Here is a 26991-nt window from a genome sequence, read left to right as displayed (position 1 = left end):
CAGAACTTGCTTTTCCAGTGACCTCGTCTCACTACGTAACTTCCGTCTGAGCTTCGGGTTGACCAAACTGTCCTTTTCTTTTCACCCACGGTCTGCAGCCCCTATTTAGCGCTCACGCAGGTGACATTTTCAAGCGAGAAACTACACTGTCGGGCTCCAACGCCAGTTCCTCCCAGCTCGGGCACTTGACCCCTCCAGGAAGGCTGTGAACAGTCATGTCAGGGGGAAGGAGACGCAAGACAAAAGGACATTATGACGGTGCTTTTTCCGTTTTTCTTTTTGCACAAAAACAGTCCATTTATTCAAGTGTTCTCCAGCACAAGTACATTAGAAAGGAGCTTTATTATATTCTTCTGGGCACAAAAAAAAAATGTGATGAAGGCGGAACGGACAGACTTTCTACATCTGCTGTACGCATTGACCTCTTTAATTATTTCATAAACAGCTATGTCACGAGCATCACTTACACAGAGATACAACAGAACACCGGGGGACGGAGCTGGGGACCCACTGGGGGGGCCCCCTCTCCCACGCCCCTCCTTGGATGTCCCAGAACCAGACTGTGAAATGTACATTATTATTGTCAATAAATAGAGAAGCAACCCTAAAAAACAAAAACAAAAACAAAAACAAAATAAACATTACAGTGGTGAAAGAATGCTGGAACCAGGAAAACAAATAAATGGAAAAAAAAAAAAAAGAAAGAAAGAAAAAAAGAAAGAAACCCAAAGGGAATAAAAAAAAAAAAAAAGAGGAACTGAGGAGAAAGGCTGGGGTGGGGGAGGGGGACGGTGGGTGGGGAGGGGGTAAGTCCTGCATTTAGCTGCGTGGAATGTGGAGTAAAAGTGCTCTGCCGCGGGGGTCAAAGCGAAATCGTCTGTAACAGTAAAAGGTATTACCAAATCAGCTACAGAATTTATTCTTCAGTATGAATACATGATTTCCCACAAATAAGTAAGCACCCGCTACTTCAATGCCTCAGCTAAAACACATGAAATCGCTCATTTAGTTTTCAAGTACAAAGTTAAAATGCCTTTTTAATAATAATATATCAGAGTAAAATAATAGTCTCTTTTAAACTCCACTACAAGAAAACAAAACAAACAGTCATTGTCCAGACAGCAGACTTAATTTAACAATATATATTTTTAATAAAATGTTTTAGCACCTTGTTGAGTCATCTCCTCCCTCTGCGTATTCTAAGAAATTTCGGCATTTTGGTTGGTTGGTGAATTCTAGAGCTGTGCGACCGAATCAGTTCTGGGAAGTGAAATAGGACTGGGTGTGAGGCTTTAGATCCCTGCTCATCTCCTCAGGCACAGGAAGGGGCTGGAGGCAGCGGGGCTGGGGGCTGGGGTCAGAGAGGGGAGCCACCCGCCCTCCCTCGTCCCGGCCCTCGGCCCTCGGGTGGAGGAGCCGTCGGGGAGGTTTTCCAGTTACCAGAGTTCCAGGAGTCCGCGGGCCTCCGGGCAATTCAGCCAGTCACAACCAGCAAAGGGACCTCCGGTCCTTGTCTGCACTGCTTTAGACCTGCCTATTTCTCCTGCCCCAGAAGCTCCACTGCCCAGGGTCTGTGATGGGCGAGAGGTCACCAAGCAAAGGCTCATCTCAGCCAGGTCTCTGAGACACACACGGAGACAGGTGGGGCTGCCCTCGCTTCCCAAACATACCCAGGCTTTCCTTTACCAAAATGTAAAGATTCGAGAGCTTCTGCTAGAACCATGGAGTCTATCCTTGCCACTCATCACCCTCTCTTTCCTCCCAGATTTTGCAAACAGTTAGTCCCTGCCTCAGCACGGTCTGGCCAGGAGGCCATGCTAGCTCCGGGCCAGGCCTCCACAACGCGCCCCCAACCTGTGCTGGAGGAAAGCCTTCAACTCTCCGGCGGAGGACAACTCCGATGTCACCTCTGATCACAAGCACTGGGAGCAAACAACTAGACAATGCCCGAAGACAAATTCAGATCCCTCACCTCCCTGGATCAGAATGGGGCCCGGAGAGAAACTGTTCTCACCAGAATCTTGGGTCTGCTGTTCCCTCGACCAAAGGCAACAGCCAGCCCTCTCCAGATCACCGTGCCAGGGGAGGCCCCAAGGCCCAAATCCACAGCTTGAGGGGGCTCCTGCAAGTCTTCTAAAAATGACTGGTCCGAAAGCCACAGCAAGCCTCTGGCCAAGCAGAATGGCTACAGGAGTTCAAAACCTCCTCCAAGATCAACTTTATGTACACCTAGCTCATCAAACCCAGGAAGACTCTGGGTTGCGGTTTTCCTAGAGAACACGTTCCCCAGACGTGTTCCGAGATGCTCCTTCCCTCGCTCCTGCCACAGACCTTCCTGTGGGTATCCCCATCTGGGCTTTCCCAGAAGCACCAGCGAAAGCAGGAAGGATGGGGAGCTGACCCTCACGAGCCCAGTTCAAGGTCCAGCAGCCTTCCCTGCTGCCCGGTCTGCCGGGTCCAATCCACACCCTAGCGACTCACCAAGACTCCCATGGGCATCTCCACCAGCCAACCACTCCCAGGCCTGTCGCAAAAGCTAAGAGGTCCTGGATGCTCTTGGGGGAAGTTTGCTTTCTAGAAGAATGTTCAAAAGCGGGAAGGTTCTGGGGTCTAGAGAGAAAAACAGATAGTAATACACTCATGGCATCATCTGCCAACTCCAAGAACCCTCTCCCTGCGATGCCCCGAGCCTACTGTTCTCCGGCCAATCCCAAGGGGAAGGGGCTTAGCAGCAGGCGGCATGAGACCCAGACCACAGGGCTCAGCAGCCGCCTACAGGAGACACTTCCTCCTCAGGTGGGCGACCAACGGCTCTGGGACCCTGGCACAAGCCCCCGGCAACCCTCCCCACCCTCCTAGACAAAAACCACCGATCTCTTTGGCACCACCTTCTACTTGGCATTGGCAACAAACGGGGAGGCATCACCCTCGGTCCCTAGAAACCCTGGTTTCCAGGGGCAAATTTCATCAGAAAGAAAAATCCCACTGGGAATTTTCCCTGGGCCTTCTTGGTTTCTCCTGCTCCACGCCTCGACCATCAGCTTCACCCACAGCAAGTGCAACAATCCCCTCCTTAACGCCTCACACGACCCTGCCTCAGCCAAAGCACAGCTTTCCTTTAGGAGGCGACCAGATCCGCGTCCCCAGAAGCAACCCCGCCCAGGGCTGGCAGCGGACTGTTGCGAGCATCGGGCATGGCCAAGCTGGCACATTCTCAAGGTCCCCTGCACCCTCCCAAGTTCTACTGGGGGAACCAAGCCCATGGGGTGGGCTGGAAGAAAAGCTGGTGATTGTGAACTCTCATCTGGTCCATCCTGGGGCCTAGTCAGGTTGCTGCACCAGGAGAAACAAGTATTCTTTTAAGTATCAGCCACAACAACCAGGCCTCCCCCCAGCAAGCTGGGCAACCCTCAGGCCTGCCACCTCCACGGCCACCACACCAACCCCCTGGGTGAAACTTGGGGCCATCGGGAAAGGCAAACCCCTTCGCGTAAGCAGTGGACAGAAGGTCTAGGAGGGCCAGGAGAGCTGGAAAGTCTGTTCGCAGAGGCAGGCCTGTGAAGAGCTGTTCCTGACACTGGGGGCTGCAAAGACCATAGCGTTGGCCAGTGGGGGAGGGAGCACCTTGGACTGCCGGGGGCAGCCCCTCCTCCCCGCAGCCCTCCTGGAGTGGTGCTGGTGGACCCAGGCCGGGAGGATGGAGCCCGGCTGGAGAAGGAGGGGACAAGGGCAAGCACCACAGGTTAGGTACAGGGATTCCAATGAGGGAGAGGCAGAGGTGTCCCCCCCCCACCCTCAGCTGCTCCAGCCCCACGCCACCTGCCCCCACATCACAGAGTTGGCAGCAAGCAAACTGGGCATGATCTTAAAAAAAAAAAAAAAAGATCTGACCAGGAAACACGTAGCTTGAAGCCCAGAACCAGGCACCTCTAAGAGGCCCAGGAGACTGTGGCCACCAGCTGTGGGCTTCCTCCTGAGCAATGAGCAAGGGATTCAAAGCCTTGGTTTCGTTTGGTCACCAATTACTAATTTACTTTATTCAAAAGATGAGTTTCACTGTCCCTTTTTTTTTTTTTTTTCCCCCAATGGAAGCCCCCTGGCCGAGACAGACCTAGATGTGGATTTTATTTTGGTTGGGGGAGAATAGGTAGGGGGAGTTGAGGGCTGACTTGACTGGTGCCTAGAGTTGCAGGTCAGTATCACAGGTTGCTAACAGAAGAATCTGACATCACCAGGGGCAAAAGAGAGAGAACGCTACCTGCGAGAGGAGGGCACCTGCGGGAATGAAACCTCCTCCTTCTCCTGCCTTCAGCACCTAGCACCTTCTGGGACTGAGAGTCTACCTGCAATCAGGGCGACAGAGGTAAAGAGCTGCAGGGCCGGCGCCACCAAGTCCTGAATCCCGGGGAGGAGGGCGCTGGGAGCCCCCGGCGGTGTGCGTGTGTGATTGCGCCCAGTCCCCGCATCGGCGGAGATCGGTTGCCGTGTATGTGTGTGGGATTGATTGATTAGTGTGGGGCTTCCGTCTGCGGTGGGACCCGAGGCTCAGCACTGAGCCCCCTCGGCCCGCTCCCCACTACATAACATTTCTTATACGTGACCCTATCTATGTATTTATATAGCGCCTATCACAGTAGGCCCTATCTTTTCTAGGGATGCGAACTTGGGACCATGTGCTTGACAGCACACCTCCCAGCCCTGCCAGTCCCAGGAGGTGCTATCCCCCCTCCCATTATAAAATATATATCTCTATATGCCACATATCTACACCCCATCTATCCAGGCAAGCATCTGCCCCTTGGGCCCTCACCCTGGAGCCCCCAGTGCTGGCCCAGCCTACCGCCAACGCCGGGCAGCCTGCCGCGGCAGGACGTGGGACCAAGTGTCCGAGCACTGGGGAGCTCCAGGGGCTGCCGGCTCCGGGTAAGAGCACAGCGATCATCAGACCAAGTACTAGAAAAGAAATACACACCACTCCAATCATACACACGAGGAGAGAGACGGCCTGGTCCTCCCTCCAGCCCTGACACGCGTGACTCAGAGGGGAAGTAGAAGAGAAGAGGGTCGCGCCGGAGGGCTGGCCCTGGGGGACTCCCCTGGCCGCCCAGCTGTCGCTGCGCCCGGTGGCCCACCTGGCCCGAGGGGTGGGGAGCCAGGGCACCAGGGCCACCGCTAACCTAGAAGCACCCTGCTCCCCGCACCTTGGTTTGAAACCGCAAAGGAGGGGGTTGGGTTTTTGTTTTCTTAAAGAAAAATCTGGAAAAAACGAACATAATTATAACCAGAACCATAAGAAGAATTAGAACCAAAGGTGTCATCAGCCTCCCAGTAGAAAACTGCAGCCTTTGGAGATGACCAAAAACATCACATTCCAGGGGCCGGAGGCCGCCTTGTGCACAGAGGGTGGACGGTGAGGGCCTCATAAAAGAACACACAAAAGGCGACTTAGACAGGAAAGCACCAGTACGTTTTGTATGTTTTTTTATTTGCTCCAGGTGGGGTTTTAACGGTCGCTTGCCCACACTCTGGATTATTTCTGATCCCACCACAAGGAGCCCTCAAATCGGCTAATGTGAGAGATTGGGAATGAAGACCCCTTATCCTGCCATCTCACCGAGGGGGTCTCCTTTTTGAAAAAAACAAAAACAAAAAACAAAAAACAAAACCGTCTCAAGGTTATTGCATGAGCCTGGATGAATCCCACTGTCAGCTCTCCACGGGCCGAGCCGGCTCCTCTCGCCCCCACCGTGGGCAGGGAGGAGCGGGAGAACGCGGCCCCGGCTTCTCCCCCTCCGCCCTGCTCAGTACCGGGGGAAAGCCCACGGCGGCAACCGCTCACCTTCAAGCTGCCTCCCCTCTCCAGCCTCGGTTAAAACCCTTTGCGCATAAGGCAACGTGGAAGCTGATGTTTTTACTCGTCTCGCTGTTTTAAAGCACCATTATGAATTCGAGTTGCACAGTAGTTAACAGTACCTTTTATATATATATCTCCTATCTATCATATATATATAAACTGTAAACAAGAGGTAACAGCGGCTTCTAGAAACTGATTTTCTTCAAGGTTTCCTGTATGGTAGGCACCTGAAATACTGTGTAAAAGGGTCTTGTGTGTTCTGTCTCCCTGCTGCTAGTTGGGCTCTGTTCTGCAGGACCAGGAATGGTGCTGGCAAGACAGCTCAGTGGCTGGGAGGGAATTCTGCCGCTGAGTGTCACTGTTTTCTGTCCCCTGCTTGTGCTCCTATCTGATCAGGCTAGAGACAACAACGAAAAAAAAAAAAAGATATATAGTTTAAAAAAAAAAATCCAATATATAGATTTTTCTATAGAATTTCCTTTTTCCTTTTCTCCGATCCTTCCTCTCCCGGTATTGTTACTATTTCTTGTTACTGATTTTTTTTTTTTTTTTTTTTTTTTTTTTTTTTTTTGCTGCAAAACCCCTCTTGTTCCAGTCACAGCAAGAAACAAAAACCCAAACAAACAGAAAACCCCTCTGAAAAGAGTAGAAAACAAAAGGTTTGACCCAAAAAAAAGGGGTGGGGGCGGGAGGGAGGGAGCTTGGTTTTGTTTTTTTAAATAGGACTGAAGGTTAACATTGAAAAATTAGGAGATGATGTCCAACCCTTTGTGCAAGGCAAAGCCCTCCAGTACTTTCGCCTCTGTGGTTTTTGTTTTAAATTCCTTTTTCTCTTCTGGGTGCTGATACTCCTCTCGATCCTCATGTTGTTGGTGTTTTGTTGTGTTTTGTGGTTTTTTGTTTTGTTTTGTTTTGTTTGTTTAACTTTGTATCACTACCTCAGTTTGCCCTCATGTCCCTTACACACAAGCAAAATATTCCTTCAGCGGAGCGAAGAGGTGGCGAATGACCGGCACACTCCACGACCGGCCCAGCAGTCTCTGCCTCGCCAAGCGGCTCATGTTGGAGACGTCGGTATAGTGGACAGGGAAGCCAAACACCCTGGGGAGAGAAGGCAGAAAGGGCGGGGGTGAGCACGGGTGGGCGCCCTCCGGCTGTGTCTCCTGTCCTGGTCACCAGCCATGACTCGGGCACCCTGCCACGTGCCGTGGATCTGAAGGGAGAGAAGCCAACCGCTGCCCGGGAGTGGCCATGTGACAGAAACGAAGTCAGGGGGCGCCTGGGGGGGCTCAGTGGGTTAAGCCTCTGCCTTCGACTCAGGTCATGATCTCAGGGTCCTGGGATCGAGCCCTGCATTGGGCTCTCTGCTCAGCGGGGACCCTGCTTCACCCTCTCTCTCTCTCTATGCCTGCCTCTCTGCCGACTTGTGGTCTCTCTCTCAAATAAGTAAAATCTTAAAAAAAAAAAAAAAGATATTTAAAAATAAGAAGAAAAGAAACAACGTTGGCCTTGGTGAGAGATGCCTCCGGGATATGCCCTGCTGGAGAGGGGGTGCAGCAGGTCCCCGAAGTCTGTCCATAATAAACACGAATCCCTAGGACCTCTCCCATGGGAGCAAGAGCTCAACGAAGGAGCCAAACTCCTGTCTGACTAGAGGAGCTCCAGGCCTCTGGCGGCTCTGATCGCCTGTGTCAAGGGTCACTGTGGCTAACCTGCCGTTCCATGGGGCGACTGGCAGGCCAGGCCGTCTAGCCCGTGGGTCTGGTTTGCACCCAGTCAGGGCGTGAGGCTGTGCAGTCCCGGTTTGTGAAGTCCCCAAAATGGGCAGCACAAGTGGGGGAAGCTCCTGGAGCTGCACTGTTTCCTGGGAGCTTGGCGGGATCCCCCGGGGAGCCATGGCCCCCCAAATCCACTCCTAGACCCCTCTGACCCTGGGCCCGGCCTTACAATGCACAGGAACCTGCCGGGAAATGCTCGGGGAGACCCACTGCTCACGTGGTATCCGCGGAAGCTACGAGGCCGGATGGAAGGGGCAGCGAGCCCTCCCTCGGAGGCCGCAACCGCCATGCGCCACGCGCCCCAGGACGCCAGCACACAGCCTCGGGTACTACCTTTCCATTTCAGTGCACCATAAGATGTCTTCTTTCTCATTCATGAAGACGGGGAAATGCTGGTCTTTGCCCTGCTTTATGGAGTTCGACCTCGTAGTAATGGTCCTCACTTTGCTGAACTGGAAGACGAGCAGAGGAAAAGAGGAATAAGCCCCCACTTGCTGGCCACGCGTCCACCACATGCGCCAGGCACAAGCCGGGACCGGCGACTCAAACCCGGACCAGGCCTGGTCCACACAGGTGTCTAGGGTTCAGGGTCCGGCGTGAGCCTCTGCAGACCCCACTGCCCTGCTCTTCTTCCCACTCGGAGGTCACCCGGCCACCCTTAGTCCGGTCTCACAGGCCAAAGACTTGAGAAGAAGCAGCTCGAGCCGCTGAACTTCCTAAGTCTTCTAAGAACAGGTTCTCGCACATCGTGTAGCGACTTGCAGGCAAAAGGCTGCCGAATTACTGAGGGGCTCCCGACAGACCCCTTGGGGGCGCCTGCAGCCCCGGATCCCGACGCCTGGTACACACGCTCCGGGAGATTTCTCCGGAAAGAAATGTAGCTTCCACATCGCAGAATGCGCCGCCCCGAAGGTTGGTGCAAGAGGGCGTGGCCAAAACACTGACAAGGCCTAGCAGATCCAGGGACTTCGGCAAAGACTTCTTAAGCCTCTGCTCCTCATGGGACCAGCAGGAGAAGCTCAACCAGGACAGACTGAAGACCGGGAAGGATTTCTGATTTGGCTCTCCTTGCCCTCCAGGTTCTCCCCTGGGCCCTCCCCTCTGGCCCAGTGGGTGCACGACCCCGGGGCCACCTCAACTGTGTTCTCCGCACCCGCTGCGGACACAGGCCTGGAGAGTGCTTGGGCTCGGCCTGCCCTCTCGGGCCTTCTCCCTACCCCCCAGCCGAGAGAGGGCTCTGGCGCCGGGGCTGACCTTGGCTATTCTGCCGTGCTCCAGACACTCCTGCAGCTCCAGCTTATCGTTCACAGTGGATGCCAATGGCCTAGGAGGCAGAAAGAGAAGGTGACGACAGAGATCGGGGGCGGGGGGGGGGGGGGGGGCTGTGGCCGGCAGTGTGGGCCCGGCCGGCAGGACTCACACGGAGAGGTAAGGGAGTACCGCTGTCAGCCGCACCCATCATAACCCCCTTCAAACTCCCCAGAACACACACGCACACACACTGCAGCCCTCCACAGACCGTCCAAGCGTTAGCCCCGAAACGTCAATTCCACGGCGTCTCAATCTACAAATAAGCAGGTAACACCAGCCCAGAAGAAGGAAAACCCAACGACTTCTCGCCGGTCATAAAATATACTGAGTTCTAGAAGTATCTGTCCCAGAGGCGCCTGGGTGGCTCAGCTGGTTAAGGGCTGACGGTGGCTAGGGTGACGATCTCAGGGTCCTGGGATGGAGGCCCACTTTGGGAGTCGGCACTGAGTGGGGCGTGTGCTAGTCCCTCTCTCTCTGCCTTCCCCGGACCCATGTGCTAACAAACAAAATCTTTAAAAAAAAAAGTATCCGGGCGCCTGGGTGGCTCAGTGGGTTAAGCCGCTGCCTTCGGCTTGGGTCATGATCTCAGGGTCCTGGGATCGAGTCCCGCATTGGGCTCTCTGCTCAGCAGGGAGCCTGCTTCCCTCTCTCTCTCTCTGCCTGCCTCTCCATCTACTTGTGATTTCTCTGTCAAATAAATAAATAAAATCTTTAAAAAAAAAAAGTATCCGTCACAAAGCAAGCTTTGGGGGTGACCAACTGCTCTGTATCTTGACCACAGTGATGGCTGCATGGGTGTGTACACGGTGAAACTCATCAAAGCAAGCACCTTAACTGTACGGTTTACAAGGCTTTAACCTCTGCACAGTCCCCAGAAGACTACAATTGTGTGACACTGAAGGTGTCACTTCTCAGAGGGTGAAGCAGATCATGGAATGTCATCTTTGGCGCTGACCTTTTCTGACACTTCACACAGCAGTCTACCATCTCAACGTGGCGACCCACAGGGACCCGTGGCCAAAATGCACGCCCCCAGCCTCCGCCCTGTTCATGCGCACACACAATGGTCTGCAGGTCAGCCATCCCGCGGACAGGCCTCCTTCCCATCAATAAGCCTTCACAACAGACGGCAGCTTTGTAAAGCAGGTATGAGACTCAAGATGTTCCTACAATTTTATGCTAATGGCCCAGAGAGAGCGAAGACTGAAGCCAGAGTACATGAGGGGAAGAATTTACAGGTACAAGGTTGATAATCCCCTCTTAGAACCTTCTGGAAAACATTTCCCTGCATAACAGATATCCAGACTGGGCAGCTCTCACTCGGCTCCTGAACTGCTGTCTCAACCACTATTCCTTTCTCCTCATAGACCTTTTTATAATCCAAATACTACACTGAAGAAATGAAGTTATCCTCCTTCCTGGACATTAATATCTCTACCCACGGAACCTAAATGAAGACCATCCTCCGAACAAAGGACCTGAAGCCACAAAGTACGTGGCTACTAAGCAGAGCAGAACTGTCGAAGCTGCACAGAGCAGGTGTGGCCCAGCCGTGGGCACCACTCTTCTCCATCCCGACTCCACCCTCCAGAGTTTCACCTCTGGAGGCTAAGGACAAGACGACTCTAGATCAGTCACCAGTGGCACAAGAACCGGCGATGTGACTCAACAATGTGGGGAGTCTCCTAGTTCAACTGCTAGCCATTGGTTTCTCAGGCAAATATTTTCTATACCCCGACTCCCCTTCTCCCGCAAAGGGAAGGAAACAGAACATGGTAGAGCAGCAAGCCGGCGAGCAGGGGAGAGGGCCCCCGAGGCCCACTCAGTGACCTCCTCCCCCTTGGGCTGTGCGGCCCGTAGATGCCAACCCGCTGCCACCCCAGGCCCGGGCACGCTCACCAACCTGTTCATACCAGGAAGGTTCCCCCAGAAGTAGCGGGCCCTGTGTGCAGCGGACACTTCTTTGGCATCAATCATCACAGGGTTGGACTACGGAACAGGAGAAAGATGAGAGATGAGCGAGAGAGGAAGGGCAGACGGTGCTAGGACATCTTGCTTGTTCAGAGCCTTACAGCCTCAAAAGCGCTTGCTTCCTTTCTCAGGAAGCCTCGCAGTAGGACAGCCTGAAGCCTCCAGGAAAAGCCAGAATGGGACCCAGCCACATTACACATGCTCTCGTTAGAACATTCTAGACCACTGCAGCCTAACCGCACATTCTGGGGTGACAGACAGGTGTTCTGTCTGCACTGCTCCATGGAGTAGATGCAGGGGGCTAATGAGTACTCGAAATGAGGCCTGGGAGACTGAGGAGTCTGAATGTTAATTTAAATACCGCATTTGGCTGAGGGCTACCCTAATCGGACAACGTAGCTCGAGCTCACCCAGAGGCTCTGATCCAGAAAGTTCCAGTGCATGTGGATGTGTTCACTGTATGTCCAGATTATGAGCCAAACAGACGCTTGCTCGCACTTAGAACACCAGCTCGAGGTGTTACTGACCCCCAAGACCCTGGAGAATGGGCTCGAGCTCCCAGCCCACCCACCCCGAGAACGCCTGACCACGAGACTCTCTCTCTGTGCTCCGACCCAGCTCCGCACGGACACAGGACCCACATTATGGGGGAATAAAAACAGGTAAGCCATGTTTTTTACTTTCCAGGTGCCACACAGCATCTGTCACAGTGTCAGGGAGCAAAGAATAAGCCATTCTGGTTGGGGAAAACTGATGTGGCTATCTCAAAGCTTCCCCCAGGGGAACACGACTCAGAACCCTAAACTCTAGTAGGAGACTGGCACCCCACCCTATTGGGAACAGTCGAGTCCTTGAAGACCTGAGGCCTGCACCCACACACTACCTCTTAAGAGTCAGACCACAGGCTCTTTCCAGAGGCAGCCTCTACCAGTGTTTCCTCCCTGTCTAACGGAGAGGCCCGCGGGCTTCCCGAACAGGCCCCTGGCAAAGCAGAAGTCACGTCCCCAGCTCCACAATGCAGATGAGACAGGGATAAAGCAGCAGTCCAAGGCAGAAGCCATTAGTGAGCTGGTCAAACCAAGGTTGCTGGCTATACCTCGAGAAATCGCGAGATGTCCCTCTTGTCACTAACGCCCATGGCCACCACATTCTCAAAGAGCCAGAAGAAGGGGCGGTCATCTCCCTCCTTGGGCCGCGCATCATGCAGGAGGCGGTAGAACTCAAAGAAGAGCCGGCCAGTGCCCTCTGAGAGGTCGGAAGAGAAAGCCGTCAGCGGGGGCTGTCTGCACGGGGCAGTGGTGTGGCTCGGGCACGGGGAGGGCGGGGGAGGGCAGGGCCGTCGGGAGTAGCTGTCCCAGGGCAGAAGTGTCCAAGGAGGAAACCTACGTGCGGAAGCACCAGCTCAGAGGGCGGAGGGGTGAGCGCAGCACCTACCGTAGAGTCCTTTCCGGGCAGGGTTGACGATGGAGAGGTCATTGCAAGGGCTGCCCCCAATCACCAGATCGAACGGGCCCCACTCCTGGATCTGGGAGGATAAAGGCAAGGGGATGGCCTGATGTCCGGGGGACGGAGGCAGAAAGGAAGAAGGAAATCATCTGTGGACTTGGCAAAAAAAGGACTTTGGCACCAGAGAGAGACGACCCAGTGGCTTGGTATGTTCACTGTATCCATTCATAGGTACATAACACACACACACACAGCACCAGGTCAAATCACAGAGCCGTTCTGAGCTCAGTTTCTTAAACAAAGTGAAAGGATCCAATTGGATCATCTCTGAAGCCAGCAGGGAAACCATGTTCCCCCTACAGGAAAGGCAGCCACTTAAAGGGAAGACGGTCCTGGCCGGGCAGCTGGCTGGGAAGGCGCTCTGCTCCGTGCACTCTGGCCAGGCCATCTGGGCCATCTGAACGCCCTCCAAATGCCCCTGGAGGCTGGTAAACTTGTTGCCAAATGGATCAGAAAAATGGGAACCAAAGGGCTCTGCTACAAAGGCCCTGAAGATAGCCAGGGGGCAGCTGGAGCCTCCAGAGGCCAGCTCCCAGTTCCTCTCGGAATCTGCCCCCTTTCCTCTCCACACGAGGAGGAATATGGCAGATGAGGAGAGACTGGGGAAAAGGACAAAGGTAGAGAGTCAACAAGCAAAAGGCAAGGGGGCTGTGGCTGCGCCCAGGAGCAAGTGCGAGGGACACAGAGAGGGTGGGATGGGCCCCACGACACGGACATACATGCTTCTGTGTGACGCTGCGGACGTCCCCGACGTACATGATCTTCCCCTGGTGGCGCACCATGCCCACTGTGATGGAGTCCTCGCACACCTCGGAGGCGATGTAGCGGTCCACCTGAATTCCCAAGTCCTTCAGCACCAGAAGCCCTGCGCCAGCCAGCGAAAGGCATGGTCACAGGGGCTCCTTCCCAGCACCCTGGTCTGGCTGGGGGACGGGGAGGGGGCTCTCTGGCCAGGGGGACACGTGGGTCAGCAACAGGCCTGAGCCCGACCTTGCCCAGTGAGCTGCAGGATCCTTCGGGAGCCTATTGGATGCCTACTTTGATCTTCTTAGAAGGCCATCAAGACCAGACAGTAGGTGGTTTCCAGAACCAGAGAGAACAGCAGGTGACTTTTGGGGTGGCCTTTTCTTTGCTGCTCCTACATCCTGCATAGACCACTCCTTCCTCACCCCACCCCCGCCCATGGCCTCCAGCTGCAATTCCCCCCATTCTCCAAGACTCAACATATATGCCACCACCGGCTCCATAAAGATTTCCCCAACAGCACCCCCCACTGCCCCCTGCAGCCCCCTGCAAGCAACCCCTCTCCTCTGTAAGGCCCCAGCACTTTGCATTTCTCTTCCACTCCTCAGAACACTGTACGCTAATTTGGCCCTTGTCTTAGGTTGCAAATGCTCTTCAGAACAGAAAAGCTCATCCGTTTCCTCCTGAGCAAACTACACTCACTTCCTTACCACGACCCTCTCAAATGTTTGCTGGATTGCGGGCAAGGAAATGAGAACCCTGAGAGCCTCTGGAGAAACCGGGCTCAGGGGCGCCTGGGTGGCTCAGTGGGTTAAAGCCTCTGCCTTCGGCTCAGGTCATGATCCCAAGGTCCTGGGATCGAGTCCCGCATCTGGCTCTCTGCTTGGCAGGGAGCCTTCCCCCCATCCCCGCCTGCTTCTCTGCCTACTTGTGATCTCTGTCAAATAAATAAACAAAATCTTAAAAAAAAAAACAAAAAAGAAACCAGGCTCAGCACCACCACTTCCACTCCTCCCACCAACCTCCCCACTGAGGAGTTTTTATAGCCTCTCAGGGTGTGGCGTGGTTTAAGAGGGCCTCGAGGTTCTGGCCTGGGAAACCAAGGCTGTAAATTCACTTCCCTGGGTTTATAGAATATCAACACTGAGCTGAGCACAGAACATAAACAACTGGCCTGGGGTGCCACCCCGCCCGGGCCCCCTGACAGCCTGTCCCCCTCTGGTCCTGTGAAGACACCCTGTCCGAGGAAGGTTATTCCCCTCCGAGGAGCCATCGGCCTGGGCACATGGCAGGAGGCTGGGTCTGAGTCAGGAGCGCTCTCCGGGAGGGCTCTCGGGCAAGGTCAAGAACCACGTGAAACCACCTTCCTACCCAGTGCCCCAGCTCTCCCTACAAGAGAACAGTTTACGTGTATAATGACGTGTGTCTGAGGATGCTTGTCACAGCGCTGATCGTAACAGAGAAAACAGTCAACAACCCGACAGAGGGTTAGTTACGTAAATCATGGCACCTTCCACTCAGCGGAACCCTATGCGACATTTACAAATAAAGGACACCGTTCCGCGTCAACATGAAAGTCACGACAGCAAATGAAAAAGCGAGTTACCACACACTGAGTTTTACTATCCTCTCGTTTTATTTTTCTATCTATGTAGGATTCTAGAAACACACATACATAGATGCATGCAAAAAAACAGAAAAGGATACACACCAAAACGCTCATGATAGGATTATGGGCGATTTAACTATTCTTCAGACTCTCACTGATCGTTTTTTGGTTTTATTTTGTTTTCCTACCATGACTTACAGTCACTGTAGCCTATGTTTTCGTTCTGGTTGCCGAGTCTGTCCTTTGAGGCTTTGTCAAAGTCTTCAGTAATCTCTAACGATCACCCTGTCCTACACGGGACGGCCCTCCCCCGCCACCCACAAAGACACGTGCCCCCCCGCCAGACACGGTGGCTGACCATGGATTTTACTTCTCACTCAACACGAAAGTTTCCTCGGCGGAGTACTATTTCAACGGCTGTCCCGTTAACTATCATTTAGTTTGGCCAGCGTGAAACACACGCGGAGCTCCCCCACCCGGGACGGGGACGGCAGCATCTCCTGGGGCCTCGTGCTCACCTGTAGCAATTCCGTCAAATAGAGACAGCACCCGGATGGGCTTCCTCTTCTCGGCTGGGACAGGTGGGTACACCTTCGGAGGGTCCTAGGTGGCGAGCACAACAGGCCAGGTGAGCGCCTGCGGCTGGCCCTCCCAGCCCACCAGGACGGCTCCGGCTTCAGACCCTCCTGCTCCGAGAACCCGCACCCCCCCACCCCCCCGCAGGCAGCTCAGGCCCCTCCCCCCAGCCGGCCCCCATGCCCTCCTGGTGGCTGCGCCTACCCTCGGGCTCCGACAGGTACGGGGCAAGAAGAGGCAGCCCGGGCCCAGCACTCACGAATTCCTGGTCGTGGTTGTTGGCAAAGAACATCTGGAGCCGCGAGGGCCAGTCGTCCCGCCGCCGCAGCAGCCCGTAGGTGCCCTTGTGCCCGCACATGTAGCAGTTCCAGGGGTCCTCCTTGATGGCGGCCTGTGCGGCGCCCGGCCCCACCAGGAGGTCCACACATTCCACGCAGAAGCACCTGGAAGAAAGCCCAGTGTAGCAGTGGGGAAGGGGCCCCTCTCGGACCCTGAGGGACCCAGGGCTCAGGAGAGGAGGGGCTTCGGGGAGTCGGGGGGCCTCACCTGCAGCAGTTGTTGTTCCCACACATAAGCACCTCACGTCCCCCGCAGCAGATGGTGCAGTAGGACTGGTAGCCATCGTCGTCGTACTGGTACGCGCACTCCAGGAAGCAGTTCTGGGGGGCGGGGCGGGGGGGGTCAGAGACCACCAGGCAGCAGATGGCCGGGCCAGCCCCAAGGAGGCAGGGCCCTCGCCTAGGAACCACAGCCGGCCTCGCACAAGGGAGGCTGCAGCCTACTGCACCGCATGGGTGGGGCGGGGCCGACAGGTGTCCTGACCCAGAGCGTGCGCGGAATCGGGAAGCCCCCAAACGAGGTCAGGGAGGCAGCTGCACCCCCCTTGTCCCTCGCTGCAGCCCCGGGCTTTCCTCTTGGGACCCCAAGGATGCGGCAGCCCATTCCCCCGTCCGTCAGTCCGTCCTCCCCCCACCCCCGCCCCACATGAGGGACTGGGACACTGTGACAGAATGGGCTTTCGAGGGGGACAGAATCTTTCTGGGAAGGACAAATAAGAGCAAGTCAAACACTTCAATGCCCAAGGGCCCATTTTATCAGGACTCTGCGTCCAGAGAGGACCGCAGGGTCATCACAGCAGCTACTCTAGGCGACAGTGAGCCCCTCAAAGGGGGCGAAGGCACAGACTGCCGGGGGCCTACCTTACAGTTTTGGCACATTCCTCCGACAAAGAGAGGGTGTTCCAGGGTGACGTTGAGGCTCCCACAAGAGATGCAAATGTCTGGAAAGCCAAGGGGAGGAGAGAAAACAGGGTGACTGTCTTCAAAGGGCCCCTTCCCACCTTGGGGCCCAAGCTCCGCTCCAAAAAGGCTGCAAGAAAAGGACGTGCTGAAGCAGCAGCCCAAGGAGCCAGCCAGGCGTCTAGGAGGGTGTCCCATGATACAGGGGGACCATCGTGGCCCCAACCGCGATGCCCACCCAGCTCTCAGAGCAGCAATGCCGCCCACCCGGGAAATGCATAATCGAGAACAGGAACCTGCCTATGAGAAGAAAGCTCGGACCCTGGCTGCCTCTGCAGACAGTCCCTGGGCAGTCCTTCAGTCTTACACTCCTGCCCCCATCTCTGCCAGCCCTCAGATGCGCTAAGGACCACTGGGTAAGAGCAGGTGAGGAAGACTAAAAGGCCAAAGGTCACAAGCTCAAACAAATCCAAGAGAGGCCACCCTTCTCTGACCCACCGGAGTTCTCAAACCCTGATGACCAGCACGTGTCATTGAAAGGAAAGTAAGACGGTAGCACCAGGAAGACAGCCGTGTGGGTGAAGCATGATGGGGGTGGTGGGACAGGCCGGACAGAGGCCTTCACTGGGTACAGATGTCCCATGATGCTTGAACTTTCCTAAGTGCCTAGGCTACTCTGCACCAGGCCCCGCGCTAGGAGCCTCCTGCCTGTCCTGGGGGCAACAGACCACGGACCTCCCAGGGAGTCAGTGGCCATCGGGACTCACCCTCGATGTTCCGGCACTTCTGCCGCACCTCGTACACCAGCCGCTCTGCGGAGGGGAGGAGAGCCCAGCATCAGAGGGGGCCGGGAGGGCCACACCCGCGCCTCTGAACGCCAGCCTCGCCAGCCACGCTCTGCAAGGCCAGGCCAACTACCTCTTGTGCGTTCGTCAATTATCTCCTTGACCTTCGGCTTCTCCGTTGTGCTCTTTCGGGGCTTTTTGGCGGGTGGGGGTGGGGCATAGGCAGCTGCCTCGGGTTCGACCCACATGTCTGTGTAAACTTCTTTGTAGGGGTTCTTCTCTTCTGGATGGGGAGAGCAGGTGACGAGATCACGGTTACTGGCTCCCTCCCCTCCTGTATTCTGCCGACAGAGGGGTGCAGCCTGGCCCCCAACTTGTTTTAACTCCCAGCTCTCCAGTGCCAGCCAGCCAAGGGGAGGAGCTTATCCTGAGTCCCAGGGCAGCCCCGCTCCTATCCTGACCCCTGACCCCACGGAAAGGGAGACCCGTAGCCACTCCCCTCAGCCTCTCAACCACAGAGCTGGCAGCGCTCTCCAAGCAGGGCCTTCCCAGCCCTGGCATGGAGCTGCCTGGCTGGCAGGGGTCCCAGAAGGCTGGCCCGGGCACCTGTATTTACCTTCGGGTGGCTCCAGGCCCTTGGGGCCAGAGGGCTGGAAGCCTCCGAGAGCCCATTCGATCATCTGTTTGTTCTGCACCTCAACAGCCTTGGCAGTGTCGCTCTCGTCGCTGTCGTGGCAGGCCGGGAACAGCTTCCCTGCACGGCTGCTGGCCACCTGGAGGCAACACGCAGCAGGGAGGCTGTGAGGACAGGCTAGGGGGCAGCAAGGGCCGCCTGAGGCAAGAGCTGGGAGAAGGGGCGTGCAGAAAGGGGTGAGCCATGGGTGGGGGGGATATGGGGGACAAAGGGAGTCCTGGGGCCTGGTGGGTGGACCCTCTGCCTAACAGCTACACTCCACCTTCCAAGACCAGCTAGGAGTCCCTGCTGCCCAAGCCCCCTCCACCCAGAGGGGCGCTCACCTGTAGGACTTCGTAGATGGCTTTGCGGTACATGGGCTGCTTGTTGTAGGTGGCCTGGTGGAAAGCACTGCAGAAGGAGCTTAGCGGCATCAGCTTCTCGACACACACCTGGAGGAACCACCAATGCCCTCGCTTTCTCCTCCTGCCACACCTGTCAAGCCCCCACCATGTGCCTGGCAATGGGCAGGGACTGGGGCATCGAGACAGCCTCTGCCCTCAAGGACCAGATGGATTGATACAGAATTCCATGATGCTCAAAGGAGTCTGACCCAAACGTGGGAGAGGACCAGAACGCAAGCAGGAAAGGAGTTTTGGAGAAAGCGTCCTGGAATGCAATAGCTTGGCAGGCACCCCAGCTCTCTGAACCCCCCTGGGTGGCCCACTTCTCTCTAGGGTTTCTTCTGATCCCACGTGGAGACTGGCGGGGGGCGGGGGGTGGTGAGCAGAGCCCAGTCCTTCCACCCCAGTTCCAGACCAGGTCCCCCAACCCCAAACCACAGGCCCTGGGACCCAGACCCGTCCCTCCCCGAGGCTACCACCAAACCCCACGACTTACCACTGAGAACTTGCCGTCTCCAAACCACATGACCCAGCGCGTGCCTTCAGCTGCTCGGCTCCGGCCCGTCATCCACCAAGACACAATGCGGCCTGGCCACCAGGAGAAGCCCCGAAGTTTCCCCCACACCAGCTCCCCAATGCCAAAGCCCCGGCCGTCCTGGAGCCCCAAGGAGCAGAAGTCATTACGTGGCGGTCACGAGGCCCTGCCACCCTGATCCCCCCGTGGCAACCCCAGCCCTGGGCATCTGAGGGTCGGGACAGCCAGGAGGGAGCTCCATCGGAACCGACTGAGACAGAGCGAGACTGGGGAGCCGAAGAGGCTGGGGTCAGGTGGAGAGAGGACAGCAGGACGGGCAGAGCTGGCAGTGGAAGGACCCAGGAAAGAGCTGGACGAGGCGGACGAAGCAGTGAGCCGCTCACCTCGTACTCCGGCTCATCATCCGCGGCTTTGGTGGCGTTCTTGTCCCCCGCATCTGCCCCCACGGGCTCAGGTGTGGTGGCCACTGTGGGGGAGGCGGGGTCGGTGGGCTGCTGCACGGCAGGAGGGCTGGCCTCCTCGACCTTCTGAGACTCGCCCGAGCCCTGGTTTTCTTCCACAGCATTCATTACTGCGATCACCTTGGCTTTCTTCTCAGCCTGGAGATATAAGGAACAAAAGTTACCTTGACCTCTCCAGGTCACTTGACCCTGGGGCAGCAGCATGGCGGGGGGGAGACTCTCCTCCATCTCTCTGTGGTCTGGAGACAATGACAGGAGGTGAGTTCTTTGCTCATCAACTGGCTTGCCACGGAAAATGGGAAAATCTGAAGTTGGTCGGTGAACTCCAATCATTTGGCTGGTTTCCAACCTTCTCTTGAGCCGCTCAACGAACGAACGCTTCCTCCTTAGGGCAGCTTCTGTCAGCTGCCCACCCTCTGACACGGCAAGACTGAGTCTATCCAAATAGTACTCGTGAGGCTTAGCTTGGCCACAGATCTTGGCTCCGTCCTCTGCTACCTTACTTCCCAATCACGAACTGGATCCTCTCGTCCTTTTTACAATTTTCCTGGGCAATCAACCCCTTCTATTCCTGATCTTGGCTTCCAGTCCACACATCCAGTCTGGTCGTGATGTCTACATGATGAAATCACTGCTCTGGGTCCCCCTCTGCTCAAGCCCTGTCAGAGCCTGCCTGCTCCCACACCATTCTAAAATCTTAAGATTATATCAAATGTATGTTATTAGATTCGCTCATTCTTTCTACACACGCCTTTCTGATCCATCAATACATTTTTTCTTTCAACAACGGTTTGCTGAGAACACACTATGGGCCACATGTCCTCCCTGCCACCCTACTGATAAATTAACAACCCAAACCCAATCATGCTCGCCTTTGGACAGCCTCCATTCATTCACTGTCTCATGCTCTTCCTTCCCAAAACCTGCTCCAGGATTCCCATCACCCTACAGAAGAGAATGAAATCCTTGACCCTTAGCTCTGAGAACCATTCAACCTAACTTCACCCCAGTGACTGAATCTGAGGGACCTGGGAACTCAAACTTTAAGGCTCTCCACCTGTTCCCACCACATTTAGTGAAAAACTTTCCATCTCCAACATGCCTTTCAACAAGAAGCTTCCCCAGAGAGTTTAGAGCTGGGAATACAAGCCCACCCTCAAGACTGAACAAGAACATCAGAAAATAAGTCGGAGTGTAAGAACTCTGAGCTAGAAACGGAAGCATGTGCGTTCCTGTCTTTGCTTGGCAACTCACGGAACAGCACATTCTAGAGCAATCCTCGCTCTTCCAAGGTGCTTCGACCTAAAAAAGCATTTCATCTGAAGGATTTCCACTCAACTTTTCTGACTGGTTTAAGAATCTGATATATGTTAAGTATCAAAAACGCCAAGGGGTCTCCAAAGTCGCCCACAGACTCCCAGATCCGAGGGCGCCAGGTCAAGAACCTTTGTGTTAAAGCTCCAAGGTCTACTGTGTGGCAGATTCATTTTTGTTTCCATCTCAAGCCTCCAGGCCACCAACCAAACCTGCTTCTGGTGGAGCCCTTCAACACTGAGGATGGAAATCCTAGTTCTCTCCCTGACTCAACACATTCTAAGCTGGGATCATGAATCCTTTGCCCCCAGCCCACAAACAGCTGGGAAAAGGAGCCGGAAGCCAGCAGGGGTGGGGGTAGAGCGGGGGAGAATGCAGAGCAACTGTCTCCCCTCCCAAGCAAGCCCCCTCTCTCACCTGCTGGGACTTTGCCCTTCCCTCCCTACCATCATTCATCTACCACCCCCTCCCCCATAAGAAGATGCACCTAGGTGTGCACTCAAGCCCATCCTCTTCTAGAATCAGCTGTGGCAGCCCTACGGGAGCCCCCGGTCTGCTCACAGAGAAATACCACACCTCCTTGAAATTCAGGCATGGGTGACTGATCTAGACCAGGGTGCTGCAATGGGTGACCCCAAGACCTTCAGGGGTGATGAGGCCCGTGGGGCCAGAACAAGGTGCAGGTGGCAGAGGGCGGGAGGGGCCTTCCGAGGAAAGGTGAGGTCACCTGCACCGCAAGCAGCAGCGGGTGGGCGCCGGGCTCCCCGGGTCTAGAAGGGAGTCGTGCCTGATGCCACCCTCCTCACTCCCCCACAGCCTCTTTGTCTCTCTTTTCAACCCCTCCACAGCAAGTTCCTGAACATTATTCTTCCCCCTCAACTTCCCCCAGCTTGTCAGATGCTGCTGCTGACGGCTGTTCAGCGCCCCCAACCCACTGGGTGCAGGAGAACACGCACCCAGCAGGGTTTTGGCAGGCGGAGGAGGAGGAGGAAGGGGGCCTCCATCGGGACGAGGCCAGCAGGGGTGGGGGAAGGAGGAAGGGGGGGGTGGGTTAGCAGCAGGAGGCAGGAGGAAAGGGGAAGAAGTGGCAGAGACGGTGGCTGGGTGGGGGAGGGGCCTCATTAGAATAGTCTGCCGAGGGCAGTGTGGGAATGCCTTTTTTCCACGCTCACTCCAACCCTCCTCCCCAGGCAAACAATGGGAGAGAGAAGGGTTAACTCAGGGCTTTGGCATTTGGGCTAAAGGCTCCTACCCCCAGTTCCCAAGGTCCTACTCCAGAGCGGCCCAGAGGTGGGGCAGGACGAGGGAGACACCCTACCGCCCCCAACTACCGCGGCTCAAGGAAGCCACTTCGTCTGGAGTTTGTCCAGCCGGGAAAGCCAAGGGTAACCCCACACTAGCAGAGGCAAGGCCTCCCCGACCAGTCCTGTCTTCCTGGGCAGCTGTCCCGCCTCCACCTCCCTCTGCTTCCCGTTCCAAAGGTCAGAGGTCTGGGCGCCCATGCGGACTCCCCACTGGCGCAGGGGATCCCAGGCTGTCCGGGGCCACCGTCGGGCTGCCCCTCATGGTACCCGCTCATGGGCCCCGGCCCCTGTCAGGGTCCCACTGTTCCCTCCCAGCCAGCACCACTTCTCTCTGTAGGCCTGCCCGCTGGCTCCCAGGGACACCCACAGAAGAAATGGTCCCTCCCAAGAGACTGCAAGGTGGGCATGGCCCGAGGACTGCACTGGTGCCCCAGCCAGCAGCACAGGTCGGCAAGGAAATGCCAACAGCCCATCAGCCAGCCAGCTGGGGAGAGGCGCTGCCTGCAGCCCAACTCCTGGGCTCCCAACTCCGCGGGGCCAGAGCCTGCCCCTCAGCCTTCAATGACTACTGCCCCAGGCTCCCACGCTGGGGCTGCTGCTCTGGGCTCTGCACCGTCACGTCCCACCTGAGCGCTGGGAAGAGTGGGGTTTGGGGCTCCTGCGGAGGGAGTGGGTGGGACAGCACTAACTCAGCATCTCCAGAACTCAGGCCAGGCAGAGCAGCCAGCTCCTGCGGGCCAGGGAAGCATACTTTGACTCTTCTCAAATCCAGAGGGCTGCAGCGGCCCAGAGATCCTCCCACCGGCCCCTGCCGCCTCCCCGCCCCCAGTCTCCCCAGGGCTCCGTCCAGGAACCTACCCATAAGGCCAGGTGCAGCCCCTCTGTGGTCCGGCTCAGGTGTGAGCCCCGGCCCTGAAGCTCTGTAAGTAGCTGCCCGTCTGGGGGGAGGGGATGGGGGCGATGGGGCTGGGGGCGGAGGGGGCCAGAGAGAGGGGGAGGGGGGAGGTGGGGGGGAGGGCTTGAACATTTTCTTTGTCTAGAACTCCAGGTCACGTGGGCCCCGCTGGAGTGCCTGGTTGGCTGCAAGCGGGCCGGGGGAGGGGGCCGGCTCTCAGACGCTGGCAGTGGGCCAGCCCCTCTCCTCCCGTCCGAGGGGCGCGGGCCGCCGCTAGGGCCTGGGGGCGCGGCTGGGCCTCCGCCGGTTCCCAGGACCCCGCCCCGGCCGGGCTGGAGGCGGTGCCGCCCCCTCCTCCTCCTCCGGGCTGGCCCTCCCGCCCCCTCTTCCCCAACTCTGCGAGAGCTCGGAGGGGCGCCGTGGGGCGAGGCGGGGAGCCCGCAGAGGCAGGGAAGGGGACCGGGAGGGAAGGGGCTGCTCTGCGGCGGCGGAGGTAAGCCGGGAGCGCGGAGAGAGCCAGGAGCGCCGGCAAAAGAAGAGAGGAGGTTGCGGACGGCCTGGGAGAGCCAGGAGAAAGTTGTTAAAAGTCAGTCTCTCGGAAGCACAACCAAAAAAAAAAAAAAGGAAAAGAAAAGAAAACAAGAAAAAGCTTACAGATGAGCGTAGAGGCCCAGGAAGCTGGAGGGAAAACTCAAAGCACACAGAGGCGGACAGAAGGCGCCTGCAGAAATTGGGAGCGCTCCAGAACGAGAACTGCTGGGGAGAGGGCTGTCCTCTTCATACTACAGGTGGATAGAAAGGGGTCCCTTAAAAGCGTGGCTTGAGTTCAGGCTTTGAAAACCTCTTCCTGGCCAAACCCCTGGGTCCCCTAGGCGCTCAGCATCTGCGCTGAATGTCCCATGTTCCTGTGTGCAAGGTAATGGTGGGGAGGGCACACCCGAAAAGTTCGGCAATTTCCCATCCCTGAGCACAACCATCTGCGGCTCAAAGGAAAGACTTTCCTCTCCCGGAGCCTCCAGGTGCAGCCCCCAGGTGCAGCCTCAACCAATTCGAGTTCCCTCCTCCCGAGCAGAGGTCCCTCCCCCCCAGGGAGGCGCGCGCGCACGCACACACACACACACACACACACACACGGAGTCTCCACCCACACCCCACACAGAAGCAGACCGTCTTGGCCCCGCCTTCAAGGAGTTGACAGATTCAACTACATTTGGGGAGATAGGAAAAGGCCCCTGAAAAACATCTGTGAAGATAACTATACCACAAATACCAAGCCCCACCGACCTGGCTGGCTTGAAAGCCACCAGAAAAATGGCTAATAGGAATGAAAAATGAGGCTAAGGAAGGCAGTGCGCAGCAGAGATGAATCCGATTTGGAATGAGGTAAGAAAGGAAGGAAATAAAGAGATCTAAGGCTGGAATGGGAGTAAAATCTGCCCACCTCCACCTGCCACCTCCCAGTAGGACTCCGGCTAAAGGCTGCTGAGAAGGAGGCCAATGGATGCATCCTAGAGCAGCGAAGAAAAAGAGCAGACTTTCTGAGAAGACCAGATGAACGGGTATTTTGGAAAGATCAACCTGGTTTCAGTTTGCATGATGAATCAGAAGAGCAGAGGAACTGAACGTAATCGCTCTGGGCAGCAGAGGGCCTTTTAGCCAGCAGCACCTGTCGGAAGATCTGGACTTGGGTTCTGGTTCCACCACCATGACCTTGACAAGTCACTTAACCCCAAGAGGTCCGTTTTTCTCATTTGCAAAACAGAAGTGATAACATCTGCCCTCCCAGACCCTGGGATACCAGCATCTCTTAAAGAGATAATGCCCCAGGTGCCTGGCTTCCAGCCATAGTCAGCTGGGAACATACCAGCTGGAAGCCATGCCCACAGAATGAGGTCAAGAGATGTGCTGGGAAGGACAGCCCACCTTCCCTCCTGGGGCTCAGCATTCTTCCAAGGGCCATCAGAGCAAGCAAGCCCTGAAGAGGGAGGAGGGTGCCAAACCAGAGAGAGGGCTTTCTCCAAATAATACCCGGGAAGTTCAAACTTCCCTCTCCCAAGCTGGACGGAGGCCCAGCAACCATACAGCCAGGAGAAGGAGCCATTCCACAAAACACAGGCTCTTCTGCTCCAGCCCATCTTTCAACCCCATCAAGGTTTCTGGCACAATTTTTCAGGAGGGCCCCAAGCAGAGATGAGAAACCATGAATCTGTACCTCCTGCCTGCTCTCGTCCTTTAAGGAATGCAATAGGACTTGCTTTGCTGCTTCTCTCACTGATGTCTGCTCAGCATCCAGGGCCAGTAAACAAGGCCACTCCAACATCCCCCCCCCCACACACACACACACAGGCCTTCTCTCAAATGAAGTTTCTGATCTGGTTTGGCTGGCTCTTTTTAAACACGCTCTATCTCCTCTATGACACTTCCTTCTCCATTACCACGTGGCTATAATATCTTCGACTCTACAACTCTTTGGTATTGGGACTTCTTCAGATAGCAAGCAGCAATGTCTATGCACGCAGCCAGGACTCAAGGTGTCCGAATGGACCAGCGCCATCATTTTCACTTTCTCTTGGCCCGCTTATAAAGTAGCCTTTCCCTCCACCTGCCAAACTTCCTTACTCTTATCTTTTAAAATTAACTCAAATCTTATTCCTCCTACACAGCTCCCAGCTTAAGCAAAAGAAAGCCCAAACTCAAGGTTGCCCCCTCGCCAACCTCGGGTACCATCCCTCTCCTGTAGTCATGCAGAGAGGAAGGGTTTCCCCCTCTTCCATATGATGCTGAGTCACTCAGAGATTCGTGTCTTCTTCATGCTCAGTGGGCAGAGAAAGACCCTCAAACAGAAGAGACCTCAGAGTTAGAACAAGAGGGGACCTTAGCAAAAGGTCAGGGAAAAAACCAGGGCAGGCTTCAAGGATCCTCAGGTCACATATGTCTTCGGCCTTCCAAAGTAATCCTCTAGAGCTGGCTCCTGAGATAGATCTTTTTTCTAAGTTTGCTTATTTATTTAGGTAATCTCTACACCCAAAGTGGGGTTTGAACTCAACGACCCCGAGATCAATTCCAACCGGGCCAGCCAGGCGCCCTGAGACAGGTCTTTTGATTGTGATAAAGATGGTCAGCCAGAAGTAGAAGAGTCATGCAAAACAAGGCAAGGTCTTGGGAACGTGGTAAAAGTAGGCTGAAAAGGGGGAACTCCTCAATGAAAAGAAGATCTGGTGGATGTCAAGAGCCTAAAAGAAGTGTTGGAGAGGAAATATCCAGGACGCCCCGAAGAGAGGGTGACCTTAAAGAGAGGGCACCCTTCCTGCCTGACAGGGAGAGAGCAGGCCTGATGAATTACTTTATTTCAGGACACCTGACTCTTCACCCTGACCCTGGATTCATCAAGCAAACTTCTAATCTTAATAACGTTTTCCTGTGACTCTGATACCACTGAGTTGCCCGAAGGCCAAAGGACAAGCGGCAGGATCTGTGTGGCAAGGAGGACCCGTCCCGTTAGAAATCGGTAAATTTAACATTATGGTATCTGTCACATTCCTGTGTTTCTGAAGAATATGGTCACAGTGAGTGCGGTTAATCTGACTTTCCAGCTCACGGAACTGAGAGCCGACCACCCCCCCATCCCACCCCCACCCCCCCCCTCCAACCCCAGCAGGAGTTCCCACATGTCAAGGTGGGATTGCCATGTCAGCTGTGCTGGGTGTTCTGCTTTGACATGACATCCAGTGCTGGAAGGAGCGGGGAGGTGATGTGGCCTCTACGAAACAGGATATTTAACTGCCTGAGTCCCTCTACTCAAAACCAGAGAAGCCATGATCCCTATGAAGCCATCTGCAAAGCCACACATCGAGGATGCCCGGCATACTTTTTTGGCCACACGTGCATTCCCAGCCATCCCAAGGCCAGGGAGGCTATATCCAAGACAACAAGCCATGAGGTCAAAATGGATGTCTATTCTGATCTGATCTCCCACCTACAAGCCCAAAAGCCTCCCACGGGAGCAGGAGACACTGACTACCTGCTGATTACA

General features: G+C 55.7%; 1 protein-coding gene across 4 annotated transcripts in view; it reads right to left on the bottom strand.

Moving 5' to 3' along the window:
* Positions 1-5464: 5464 nt before the first annotated feature.
* Positions 5465-26991, bottom strand: part of DNMT3A (DNA methyltransferase 3 alpha) — a 98269-nt gene continuing 76742 nt past the window's right edge. For 3 of the 4 annotated variants that reach the window (XM_059132469.1, XM_059132467.1, XM_059132468.1), the window contains exons 7-23: positions 19368-19583; positions 18946-19104; positions 18390-18497; positions 17989-18145; positions 17506-17655; positions 17355-17399; positions 16549-16628; positions 15896-16008; positions 15609-15792; positions 15292-15376; positions 13140-13285; positions 12349-12439; positions 12011-12159; positions 10847-10932; positions 8887-8956; positions 7966-8084; positions 5465-6955 (exon numbers count right to left, since the gene is read on the bottom strand). In XM_059132469.1, the coding sequence (XP_058988452.1) occupies positions 6814-6955; positions 7966-8084; positions 8887-8956; positions 10847-10932; positions 12011-12159; positions 12349-12439; positions 13140-13285; positions 15292-15376; positions 15609-15792; positions 15896-16008; positions 16549-16628; positions 17355-17399; positions 17506-17655; positions 17989-18145; positions 18390-18497; positions 18946-19104; positions 19368-19583 (2100 nt within the window). In that variant the 3' untranslated portion in view covers positions 5465-6813. Of the gene's footprint in view, positions 6956-7965; positions 8085-8886; positions 8957-10846; positions 10933-12010; positions 12160-12348; positions 12440-13139; positions 13286-15291; positions 15377-15608; positions 15793-15895; positions 16009-16548; positions 16629-17354; positions 17400-17505; positions 17656-17988; positions 18146-18389; positions 18498-18945; positions 19105-19367; positions 19584-22921; positions 23004-26991 lie in introns of those variants that run through there. The other variant, XM_059132470.1, reaches the window with a different exon arrangement.

Source organism: Mustela lutreola, chromosome 9 (genome assembly GCF_030435805.1).
Source record: "Mustela lutreola isolate mMusLut2 chromosome 9, mMusLut2.pri, whole genome shotgun sequence".
In the NCBI taxonomy this organism is placed as follows: Eukaryota; Metazoa; Chordata; class Mammalia; order Carnivora; family Mustelidae; genus Mustela; species Mustela lutreola.
This window is presented reverse-complemented; position numbering and strand designations above follow the sequence as displayed.